At 49.1% G+C, this 12,281-nt stretch overlaps 1 protein-coding gene across 7 annotated transcripts in view; it reads left to right on the forward strand.

The window, feature by feature from the left end:
- The window catches only part of klc1a (kinesin light chain 1a), a 31,817-nt gene that overhangs the window by 3,241 nt on the left and 16,295 nt on the right, over nucleotides 1–12,281 (forward strand). For 2 of the 7 annotated variants that reach the window (XM_017407578.3, XM_017407579.3), the window contains exons 2-14: nucleotides 1,097–1,364; nucleotides 2,147–2,377; nucleotides 2,955–3,033; nucleotides 4,015–4,243; nucleotides 4,445–4,532; nucleotides 5,973–6,074; nucleotides 6,268–6,441; nucleotides 6,536–6,635; nucleotides 6,709–6,761; nucleotides 7,032–7,099; nucleotides 7,200–7,308; nucleotides 7,390–7,551; nucleotides 11,402–11,535. In XM_017407578.3, coding sequence (XP_017263067.1) covers nucleotides 1,098–1,364; nucleotides 2,147–2,377; nucleotides 2,955–3,033; nucleotides 4,015–4,243; nucleotides 4,445–4,532; nucleotides 5,973–6,074; nucleotides 6,268–6,441; nucleotides 6,536–6,635; nucleotides 6,709–6,761; nucleotides 7,032–7,099; nucleotides 7,200–7,308; nucleotides 7,390–7,551; nucleotides 11,402–11,535 — 1,796 coding nt within the window. In that variant the 5' untranslated portion in view covers nucleotide 1,097. Of the gene's footprint in view, nucleotides 1–1,096; nucleotides 1,365–2,146; nucleotides 2,378–2,954; nucleotides 3,034–4,014; nucleotides 4,244–4,444; nucleotides 4,533–5,222; nucleotides 5,272–5,697; nucleotides 5,951–5,972; nucleotides 6,075–6,267; nucleotides 6,442–6,535; nucleotides 6,641–6,708; nucleotides 6,762–7,031; nucleotides 7,100–7,199; nucleotides 7,309–7,389; nucleotides 7,552–8,524; nucleotides 8,682–11,401; nucleotides 11,536–12,281 lie in introns of those variants that run through there. The other 5 variants (XM_025004085.2, XM_017407580.3, XM_037978005.1 and 2 more) reach the window with 5 other exon arrangements.

Consider the following 12,281-nt stretch of genomic DNA (forward strand, 5'->3'; position numbering starts at 1 on the left):
TGGTCCACTCCTGGTCCACTCCTGGTCCACTCCTGGTCCACACCTGGTCCACACCTGGTCCACTCCTGGTCCACACCTGCTCCACTCCTGGTCCACTCCTGGTCCACACCTGGTCCACTCCTGGTCCACTCCTGGTCCACACCTGAAAAGTGTCTCCTCAGGACCACGGTTACATGCAGACCAACCCTGCAAGATGAACGGATGAACACTTTATTTTCCTGAGGATAAATTAGGACAGCCTGAGTGACCCGTCCCAGCTCCTCTTCCTCACCTGGAGCTGCATGCAGCTTCCTGCTTCCTACTTCCTGCTTCCTGCTTCCTGCTCTGCTGATTGGCTGCAGCCGGTTGCTGCCGAGTCACGTGGAGCGAGCCGGGTCAGTTTTCTGTTTTGCTTTATCTGAAGCAGGGCTTGTTTTCAGCCAAGATGGCCGTCAGACCAGGACTCGAGCCGTCGGTCCGGGACTCGATCCGTCGGTCCGGGACTCGAGCCGTCAGTCCTCCTCAGTGTTTCTGTAATCAGCAGCAGAGGTTCATGAGGAGCTTCTTAGGTGTGTGTGTGTGTGTGTGTGTGTGTGCTGAGTAGCCAACATCCACATACCTGAGGTGACTTTAGGACACGCCCACAGCCCCGCCCTCACCTTGCCTGGGATCAGACCTGTCCGTTCAGTTCAGGGATCTGATCAGGATTCCTCCGGGGCAGATCCAGATCTCTGGTCTGGGAGCACCTTGGGATCCTCTAGGAGGAGCTGCAGAGGATCTCTGAGGATCAACGTTTTTATCCCAGCTGAGCCAACGGACGCCACGTGACAGGGCGGGTTCTTCTGTCACTTTCAGTGTTGGCACTTTTATTTTCCTCCACCTGAAGCAGCCAGACTTCCATCTTTGAGAGGTCAACAGGTTTAATCTGGGGCTGAAATATTTGAATCTTCTTCACCAGTGTGTCACGTGACAGAGTTCCCATTTCCTGTTGGACTTTCTTTCTTTCCTCTCAGGAATAAAACATTTTCCTTGTTTCTGTTCTGTTCGAGCCTCAGGACTGCAGATTATTTTCATTCATCTGAGCAGATGTTCTCTGTGTTCTCGTTGAAATCTGCAGGATGCGTGAGGACATGTCCACCATGGTGTGTGTGAAGGAGGAGGAGGACCCCGGGGAGAAACTGTCCCAGGATGAGATCATCTCCCGGACCAAGCAGGTGATCCAGGGCCTGGAAGCCCTGAAGCAGGAGCACAGCTCCATCCTGGACGGCCTCCTGGGGACGCTGCGCTGCCTGAAGCAGGACGAGGAGGGGGTCCTGGTGGAGGAGAAGTCCCACATGATCCGCAAGTCCCTGGAGATGCTGGAGCTGGGGCTGAGTGAGGCTCAGGTTGGTAGGACCGAGTCTCCGAGGACAAAACTGGACTTCCTGTCCGAGCTGAACGTCAGCTGAAGGCCAGCTGAGGGCTAATAGGAGCTAAACACTAGTCGCAAGCAGCAAAATGAAAGCTAAAAGAAGCAAAGTGTTAGCTCAAAGCTAAATGGTAAAAGAAGCTGTACACTAGCTAAAGGCTGAAAGGATTAAAACACTAGTTATAAGCTGCAAAATGATAGCTAAAAGAAGCAGAAGACTAGCTGAAAGCTAGATGTAGCAGAAGGCTAGGTAAAATCTAAAGGTAGCAGCATGTTAGCTAGAAGCTAAAAGAAGCTTTAGCAAACAGGCAGCAGCTGAAGGAACTGAGGAGATCTCAGGTGTTTCTTTGGGGAAATATTTAGTAAATAAATTAAATCTGAAAAGTCTAAAAGTCCCAGCAGCCTCTGCTGAACGAGCCGAACGTTTTGATTTATGATCGGCTGAAATAAAACCTGCAGGAGGCGTTCGGCTGTGAAGAAGGATCTGGGAAAGTAAAAAATAGGAAGCAGGATTTTCAGAATAAAAAGGAGAAGGGAGTGAAAGCAGACGGCCGTGTGAGTAAATAACACCTTCAGCTTTCTGTCTCCGTCTGTGCTGAGACATCCCTGATGTCTCCTGGCTGCAGACGTTGTCCCATCCTTCTTACCCATAATGCCTCAGTGCCCCAGCAGAGACCGCACAGAGCTAAACAATGTGAACTCTGAAGGTTGGAGGTCATGACCTCAGGTAACCCCGTGTTTGCACCCCGCTCTGCCCAGGTGATGATGGCGCTGTCCAGCCACCTGAGCTCAGTGGAGTCGGAGAAGCAGAAGCTCCGGGTTCAGGTCCGCCGGCTCTGCCAGGAGAACAAGTGGCTGAGGGACGAGCTCGCCGGGACGCAGCAGAAGCTGCAGAAGAGCGAGCAGAGCGTGGCGCAGCTGGAGGAGGAGAAGAAGCACCTGGAGTTCATGAACCAGCTGAAGAAGTACGACGAGGACCTGTCCCCCTCAGTGAGTCCTCCGAGTTCCTTCTCCTGACCCGTCTGCTGCAGAGCAACCAGGAAACTGTCGGCTCGTCTCCTCACAGCAGAGATGATTAAAGTTCTCACAGCCCTCAGTTTACCCACAGCTTGTCCTTCTGTCAGGGACAGATTCAGTTCTTTACATATTCTTAAAAATCTGGGACATTTTTAAACATATTTCATCATATCTTCCTCTTTAAAAATGACAGTTGGTCCTTTTTCCTGACTGAAACCCAGATGTTACATAATCCTGCAGAAATCTGTAAGGTTATCTTCCTCTTTCTGTTGAGTTGAGCTCACTGTTTTAGTCTTAGCAGACACTTTTATTTATTTAAAACAAAACAAGAAGAGCTCAGCGGTGTGTTTGAAACGGAGCAGGAAGAGGTATAAATGTAAAATATAAATAAATTGTATCAGCTGTCCTCGTTTCTGATCAGACTCATCAATAAATCATAATCTGTCCTCACCTTTCTCTGAGAACATGACAGTTTTTAGTATTTCTCCTGATGAGATCAGGTTTATGATGTTTTATGGATTTATTTATGATCTCTTCTGTCCGCCTGCAGGAGGAGAAAGATTGTGACTCCAGTAAAGAAACTCTGGATGATCTCTTCCCAGATGACCAGGACGACCAGCCTCCGGGCAGTAAGCCCAGCTTTCCTTCCATCCTGATCCTTGTTTTCCTGTTTCGGCCCCAAACATGAAACAGAAGAAGCTCCAGATTATCTCAAAGAGCTGATTAGGAAAGAAGAATGAAGAATTCGAACGTCTGTCACTGTGTTTCTGCTTCTGATGAGGGTTAAACGGGTTGGCTCTGAGCGGGATGGAGGAAAGTTCTCGTCTCCTGTCGGAGGAGAACCGAGTCACCTGAGGCGGTCTGTGTGTCTGTGATGATGCTGGAGACGAGACGTCTCCTCGCAGAGAAGCGTCCGTGTTTCGTTCCCTCGCTGTCACAGTGATGGAAACGTGTTCCTGTTTGACCCAGGTTTATTATAAAACTAATCCTGAATTTAAAGAGGATGTGTTTTTGTGTTTTAATACGGATTAAAGGTGAGGTGGTGCCGGTCCATCACAGGACCAACATGCCAGAGAGTCTGAATCCGGTCCTGTTAGGTCCTGTTAGGACTCAGGTTCAGACCTTGTTGTGATGGAGCGGTGGTGCTGCGGGTGGAGCGTGGGTTTGGGGGAGGAGTCGGTTTCTGAAAATGGTGGAAGAGGTCCGAGCAGCACGGCCGGCTTCGGTTCGGCCGATACGTCGACCCGTTTGTGTCTGAAAACTTTTTATTAATTATCACAGAGCAGAGAAACTCCAGCAGTAAAATGTTAAATCCTGTTGATTTGAAAGGTTTCCAGGAGAAACGGAGCCTTTAATGCAGATCTTATTATTATTCCTGACCCGAGTTCAGATTTTCCTGAATGGAGACATGTTGGTCTTTAATTGGAGCTGAAAGAAATAAAAACTCTCCAGGTAGTAATTTGAGGACAAAATGTCTTTTAAACATTTTATAAGAATTGTTTGAATGTAGAGTTTCAGATTCTTCACTCATGGCAAACCTCCAGCAGAACCAGAACCAGAACCTGTCGCAGGTTCCATCCTGACGGTTCTTGTCTTCCTGCTGTCTCCAGTGCAGCCGGCTCACGGCAGCGCCGCAGCAGCCGCCGCCCAGCAGGGCGGGTACGAGATCCCGGCCCGCCTGAGGACCCTCCACAACCTGGTGATCCAGTACGCCTCGCAGGGCCGGTACGAGGTGGCCGTGCCCCTCTGCAAGCAGGCCCTGGAGGACCTGGAGAAGACCTCGGGACACGACCACCCGGATGTGGCCACCATGCTGAACATCCTGGCACTGGTCTACAGGTAAGCCCAGGAGGGTTGGAGCTCATGTTGTCTCTGCTGGCTCGCACAGATTTAAAGCTCATCGTGTCCCAAAACACACCCAGGAACTGTTGTTTCATGTTTTCCTCTCGTGAATCTGAGTTTCTGGTCCCAGTCGGGTCCGCTGAAGGATTTAAGAGTCCAGTGTGGGAAACCGAGTGTCTCATGTTTTCTGTCTGTCAGGGATCAGAACAAATACAAGGAGGCAGCCAACCTGCTGAATGATGCTCTGGCCATCAGGGAGAAGACTCTGGGCCTGGACCACCCGGCTGTAAGTACAGAGACGGACCGGGAACACGGGGGGGGAATAATTCAGGGTTTCTGCTCCTTTGGAAAGATGTAGAATAAAAACTGCTGTTTCCAGACTCTGTTAACTATTTAACTGACTAAAATACCAACATTAAGCACCGCAAACCAGAACCAAAACCAGAACCTGCCTGGGCTGCTGCTGTTGGACACTTTGTCTGTCTGTGAGTCCCGAACACAACAGATTGTCTCTGAGGACAACGGCTGTCTGACTGATTGTAAAGTTTATTTTGACTTTCTGAGGCAGAAGTCCAGGTTTAAAACCAACACGGATGATAAATAATTATTATTTGTTTAAATAAAAAGTGTAGATTAAATCATAACCGTGGGGACACCACTGGACTCTCAGAGGAACCGCAGCTGAAAATCCACCATTTGTCTCCGAGCTTTGAGTCTCCAGAGCCGGAGCTCAGGGAGGTTCTGGTTCTGGTGCTGAGGATGAGGAGAGGAGCTCCGAGTCGGGCCGCTTCTCCTCTGACCCAGGTCAGACCCGACTCAGACCCGATCCAAGTCTGAATATTTGTTGTTTTCTGACGCAGTTTCTCCAGAAACCCTGATGAGTTTAAACACTTCCTGTTAGACGCAGAGAAACATTTGGACAGCTGTCAGGCTCCTGTTTGCTCGTGTGAACGGTTCACCTGTTTTAACCCAGCAGGTTTCTGCCTCCAGCGTTCGGACCTCCGTCACTCCCAGGTCAGACCCAGGTCAGCTCCTTGTCTCCTCTCACTTCCTGTTGTCTCCACCAGGAGACATCACTGATGGGGTTCAAATCAAGATGGACGCTGATTTAAAGTGATCGTTGCTCTTTAATCTGTTCTTCTCACTGTGATCTGAAGGTTTTTATCAATGATTGTCTTCACGGCGGTTCTCTTGGAGGCCAGAGGAACAGGAAGTTATTTTATCTAAAGCAGCAAACAGAACTTTTAGTTTTAGTTCCTTCTGAGAGAAACCGTCTGTTTTAACCTTTGACCCCTGGATTCTGATGAAGAGAGCCTTTAGTTCTGTTGGAGGAATTTAATCCTTAGTTGAACCAAAAGGCCTTCCTGACTCCAGGTCTGATGTACTGACGGCCCACTGGGCGTTAACAAAAAGACAAAATAAATATTTATTTGTGTGTTTTGGACACACAGAGCTGAGAGAGGAAGTGATGAAAGACGAGTGAAGAGAGGAGGGAGTTTAGAGCAGCTTCCCGGTCTTCTCCTGCTTTCTGCCACCCTGAACCCGCTCCGGTGTGAATCAGAGATCCCAGCTGACCTGCAGGGGGCGCTCCTGAGTGCATGAGTCAGAGGTCCACCCCTCGGCTTCATCTCAGCGTGATCACTTTCCTGTCTGCTGATGCTCACGGGTGACGACGGCTCAAACCTGATAAATGTCTCAGAATAACGAAGGTTCTCCGTCCCGTCAGGTTGCCGCCACCCTCAACAACCTGGCTGTTCTGTACGGGAAGAGAGGGAAGTACAAGGAGGCCGAGCCGCTGTGCAAGAGAGCGCTGGAGATCCGAGAGAAGGTGGCTCCTCTTCTTCTTCTGGTGTTAATTTCAGACATGTCTCAGGTTCTGTTTGCACCCAGTGCCAGAAATTTACCTTAACTGTTCTATAAACTGAAAAACATCTTAGATTACATCCAGATTTAATCTGCCACGAGAGGCAGGCGATCATGTGATTTATCTGTCCTCACGTCCATCTGTCCATCTGTCCCAGGTGTTGGGCAAAGACCACCCCGACGTGGCCAAGCAGCTGAACAACCTGGCCCTGCTGTGTCAGAACCAGGGCAAGTACGAGGAGGTGGAGTACTACTACATGAGAGCCCTGGAGATCTACCAGACCAAGCTGGGTCCCGATGACCCCAACGTGGCCAAAACCAAGAACAACCTGGTCCGCCAGCCGCCGTCCGCCGACCTCACCTTGCAGCTGACCCGGCCTTTTCTCCTGGTCTCACCTGTCCTCCTGCTGCTTCTGTGTCCTGCAGGCGTCCTGTTACCTGAAGCAGGGCAAGTTCAAGCACGCCGAGACGCTCTACAAGGAGATCCTCACCCGCGCCCACGAGCGCGAGTTCGGTTCTGTTGATGGTAAACGCCGCCGTCCGCCTCAGAGAAACGCTGGAGGCGGAGTTCACGGGACTGACTTTTCTTCTCTCTGCAGATGAGAACAAACCGATCTGGATGCACGCCGAGGAACGGGAGGAGCAGAGCAAGGTGAGCAGTCAGCCGCCGCGACGGCCATCTGAACGCAGCCGCCATGACGGCGGTCTGAAGGCAGCCGCCGCCATGACGGCGGTCTGAACGCAGCTGCCGCCATGACGGCCGTCTGAAGGCAGCCGCCGCCATGACGGCCGTCTGAACCGTCTGGCTCTGTTTTTGTCCAATGCTAAGTTTAGCTTTTAGCTACCATTTTGCTACTTGATGACATGACAGGCGTTTTATTTTTGAATAAATGAAATAGTCCTGTTTGATCTTCGGTCTCAGGGGAAGCAGAAGGACAGCTCGCCGTTCGGAGAATATGGAGGCTGGTACAAAGCCTGCAAGGTTGACAGGTCAGTCAGTGAAATTCTTCCTTCATTTAAACTGTGTTGAGCAGCAGGCTGCTCGTGTCCCGAAGGATTCTGGGTAATTGTCCTCTCCTGGTGTCTCCAGCCCCACGGTCACCACGACCCTGAAGAACCTGGGCGCGCTCTACAAGCGGCAGGGAAAGTTCGAGGCAGCGGAGACTCTGGAGGAAGCCGCCATGCGCTCCAGGAAGCAGGTGAGGTTTCAGCCGAAGCTGGGCGCGGTCGTAGCTGAGAGTCGTCCCGACTGCGGCCTGAATCTGTGTTTGACCCCACAGGGCCTGGACAACGTGCACAAGCAGCGCGTGGCCGAGGTTCTGAGCGAGCCCAAGGTCCGAGAGAAGCAGCGGAGCCGCGAGAGTCTCACCTCGGACACGGTGAAGTACGAGAGCGGGCCGGACGGCGGCGAGGAAGTGAGTATGAGCGTGGAGTGGAACGGGGTAAGTGCAGTACTCAGCCCACCGCACCATGAGCTCTTATTGTGAAAAACAAGTTCCTGTCCTTCAGTCTGCTCTCTGAGCTGCTTCTCTAAACGTTCACCATCTCGGTGTCTGTCAGAGGAAATCAGAGGATGCTGATTGGCTGTCGGCCACCTGACTCCTCCTCCTGCTGCTGCAGAGCCGCTCCTCTCATTTAGAAACTTCTGCAGGATTTTCCTCAGACGCTTTCAGCTGCTCTTCCTGCACGGCAACTGTAGCCATAGCAGCCGGAACAGCCAATCAGCAGCTCCTCCTCCTCCCGCGGTGGTGAGGCTCGTTGATGCATCCTGCAGCTCTGGGAGGGATCAGAACTAACAACCTCCACAGTTAGGAACCGTTCTGTTAGGGTTCCTGTTGTCACCGCAGAGAAATGGGCTCTGTACTGTACGCCTGCTGATGTTCATCTTCATTACCTGTTTCTGCTCCTCGTGGTTCATGTTTGTAGCCAGAGACACTTCAGGTGAACAGAAAGTCAAACAACATTTAAAGTTCATTAAAATGAGCAGATCCTTGAGTCTTTTTGTAAACTGTAACGAGTTTAAGCTAAAATCTGATTTAAAACTCGTCGTTTTATCGTCTGGCTGCTCTCATGTCTCCGTCTTGCTTCCTTTCTGAATTTTAACCTTTCAACTCCGGTTCTTCAGGTCCGCTGTCCTGCAGGTTTGAACTGGTTCCACGGGTGAATGACCTCGTTAAGTTCTGCAGAACCCGTTTGGTTAAATTGGGCGTTCTGGACGGTGGCCTCTAAGGGCCATTCCAGACCACGCTGATGAAACAGCACCACCTCCTGGACAAATCAGGGAGTGACAGTAAGGTTGCAGACCTGCAGGACGGCGGTTCAATGTGTCTGATGTGTCCTCTCATGTCCTCTCTTGTCCTCCTGTCCGTCTCTGACCCTAACATCTTGTCTCTCCTCTCCTCTCCGGGTGAAAAGCTGCCGTAACTCCAGACGTCTTGTCGCGCTTCTAAAAACTCATCTTCTGCATGACGGACGCCTCAGCCCCTCAGCTTCGCAGTTTCCTTCACTTCTGACTCTTCGCTCTGCGTCGAACCAATGTGATCACGTCGCTCTGACTGTACCTGCTGTGGTGTGTCGACTCATTTGATAGGAACTGACTTTAACCTCCTGGTTTGATTTATCCCTCCTTCCTGTTGATTTGAAGGACTTCCGTGTTTAAATGCTGCTTTCACTCATCAGTTTAAAGTCTGAAACATGAAGTGAGCATCACGTAGTGACTGAATCGTTTCATCCTGGGGGGTAACGGGACGAGTCTCTGTCCGGTTTGGTACAAACGTCGAAGGAAATGATGAATCTGTTTGTCTCATGTTTTTATTTAACTTAACGACAGGAACAGGAAACGGTTTAAACGCTGGAAGACCTGCCTGTTCGCTCTCCGAGTACGGCAAGCAGTTGTGTCATATAATCAGCCTGTATGGCAAGCCATCTGTGTATTTATTCAGTGTCTCTGATTTCAGCTCAGAGGTTCGGTTTGAGTCCAGATCTGAGTCCCTGAAGGAAACTTCCTCCTTTTATTTGTTTTTATTTGGAATGTTTCTGGTCTCTGATTGGTTGAAAACTACAAAAAAAACAGGAAAATACAAATTTTTATTTTATTTTGAAGGTGACAGCTCTCAACTCGGAGGATTTATTTCTTATTTTTCTGTCCTCTGGGAGTTTTATTGTCTGTTTTAAATGACTCATTAAAAACGATTATCTGGGATCTGTTTGTACCAAACCGAGACTTCGGCGCACGGTTGCACCCCTGCTTCCTGGTTCTGCCTGTAAATACCGTGAAGCCGTCAGCATGTCGAAGGTAGGCGTAGATAGTCTGCAGAAAAGATGATTTTATTTCAGTAAATGTGAGGCTGTGTTAGAATTAAAGCTTTTTGTTGAAATAAAGTCTTTCTGTACATCTCTGTTTATAGATGTTTGTGTCGGGGGGCGGGGTTAAACTTGTTTTTGGGGGCGGGGTTAAACTTGGTCCTCTCCAGTCTGTCCTCAGCTTCTGCTCTTAATCTTCTGCGTGGTGTTGTCCTGTTTCTGCTTCTTTCCTAACATCTAATAAAAGCTGAAGTCTCTGCTCACCTGAACCTGTCCTCTTCCTCTGTCGGCATCAGAACACTAACAGAACCGCCGCCGCCATCCTTTACGCCCGGTACCGATGAACGTATCGAAGTGTCCACATTGCTGTGACGCTGAATGTTTTAAACTTTCCCACCTTTAAGAAGCTAAAGTCCTGAAACAAACTAAAATGAATAAAAACGATTAAATAAAGGGAAACGTCTCCTGTGGCGTCAAAGACCAAGGAGACGTTCAATCAGACGTCCTGAGACCTGTTGGGACAAGAAAAGACTCCCCGTCCAGATCCAGGACTCCTGCAGCAGCAGGTGTCCTCAGGTCCATCTAACCTGGACCTTCTGTCCCTTCTTCATGTCCAAACGTCTCCAGCTCCTTCAGGTTGGACGGTGCTGCTTGTGTCCAACAACTAGAGGTCCTCAGCTGGACCGAGGTCTGGACTTTGACCGGACCGCTTCAGAACCGTTACCTGGTTCTCCTTAAACCAGCTCAGGGTTCAGGATCATTGTCATGCTGGACGGTGGACCTCCGTCTCTGTCTCACATCTCTGGAAGAATTTCTCCACCAGTTTCCAGTCCAGTCCACGTTATGATGCTGCCACCTCTGTGCTTCACTGTAGGGATGTTCTCAGCAGATGAGGTGTTTGGTTTGGTCCAGAAATGGTGTTCTTGGTGGACAAATAGTCTCATCTGACTCCCTTTAATCCAGTGGTGCCCAGTCCTGGTCCTGGTTCTGGTCCTGGTCCTGTTTCTCTGACTCATCTGATCTTTATGACCATCAGGCTTCTGCAGAACTTGGAGAGCAGAGAAACATCTAAAACCTGCAGGATGGTGGTCCACCAGAACCAGGACCAGGACCAGAACCAGGACCAGGACTGGACACCACTGATTTAGTCAGTTTCTCCTCCATGAAGCTCAGCTCTGAGCAGCTTCTAGTCTCCTGAGGACAGGTCCTCCATGTCTCAGCTCCATCAGCTGGACGTCCCTCTGATTAATGTCCTCCCTGCTCTGTTTTGGAGGACGAGCCTCTCTTGGTGACATCATCTTTCCTGATCATGGATTAAATGGAGCTCTGTGAGATGTTCAGGGTTCAGGGAGAACCCAACCCTGATCTGATCTTCTCCATGACGTCTCTGACCTGTGGGGAGAGTTCCTTGGTCTTCATGATGTCCCTTCCTTGGTGGTGGGCCTTACTGCTTACAGATGTTGGTTCTGTCAGAACAGCTGGATCTGATTCATGCCGGCGAGATGCTGAAGAATCTCTTTAAAGCTAAAAGTAGCTAAATGCTAGCTGGAAGCTAAAAGCTAAAGGTACCTTAAGAAGACCCAAACAGAACCAGAACTCTGAAGCAGGAACCGAAGAGAACAAAGTTCCTGAAGGAGCTGAAGAGATCTCCATGTTTATCTATGAAGGAACTAAAACTAAATATTTTTTAAAAATATTAAAATCACAAAAACCATAAAGTCCCAGCAGCTGTTAGCTGAACGAGCCGAAGGTTTTAACAAGCAGCTAAAAACAGAGATGCTGACTCAGCGTTTATTAATTTCATGAATCTGTTTGTGTTGATTTATTATTTATGACAACAAAATAAAAATACAACTGATACAGTATTTCTGTCCAGATATTAAAAGACCGACAGATTATTATTATTATTGTTAAAACTTGGTGCTCAGTGATGCAAACTGTGCATCATCACATGACGTGTGGCGTGTAACGTGTGGCGTGTCCCATCAGGACGGCTCCGGGGCCCTGAAGAGGAGCGGCTCCTTCAGTAAACTGCGAGCGTCGCTCCGACGGAGCAGCGAGAAGCTCGTCCGGAAGCTGAAGGGCGGCGGCTCGTCCCGGGACGGCGAGCACAAACCCTCCGGGTAACTATGCCCCGCCCCCCCAGGCCCCGGGGCGGAGGACGGGTGGAGGCTCTGAAGCTCTGTTTGCACAGGAAGAATCGAGAGACTTTCTGTTTTTCTGCATCGATTCTTTTTCCCATTTTCTGTTTTCCCTTCACTTGTTGAAGCTCAGCAGAAACACGACAGGAAGGAAAACTTCTGGAAAAACTGTAAATAAGTTTGGATTTTAGGAATAAAAAGTCTTCAGAGTTATCAGGGAACGAAGGCAGGTATTAATGTTTAAATATTCAGATTTATTTCAGCTCAGAAACAAGAAGAAACAGAAAAGTTTTTATATTTGAACAAAGATGTTTGTTTTATTTAGAGATGAAATATGAGCCAACCAGGTTCAAATATTTATTCAATTCAGAGCAAATTAATGTTTAAAATTAAAGTCTGTTCGTTTCTTTCAGAACAAACTGATAAAAAGTATTTAGAGTGAAAGTTTATATTTGTATTTTATTAAAACAAAATCTGGTATTTAAAGACATTTAAATAAAAACAAGAGAAGCTTTAACATGAAGAAGATTTTATCCAGACAAAGAAAAACCGAAGGAAAAAAACTGAAATGGGAAATTAAACCTTTCCTCTGGTTCCTGTGGTTCCTGTGGTTCCTGTGGTTCTGTGAAGCTCTGGTTCCTGTGGTTCCTGTGGTTCCTGTGGTTCTGTGAAGCTCTGGTTCCTCTGGTTCCTGTGGTTCTGTGAAGCTCTGGTTCCTGTGGTTCCTC

The sequence above is a fragment of the Kryptolebias marmoratus genome, linkage group LG10 (genome assembly GCF_001649575.2).
Source record: "Kryptolebias marmoratus isolate JLee-2015 linkage group LG10, ASM164957v2, whole genome shotgun sequence".
Taxonomy (NCBI): Eukaryota; Metazoa; Chordata; class Actinopteri; order Cyprinodontiformes; family Rivulidae; genus Kryptolebias; species Kryptolebias marmoratus.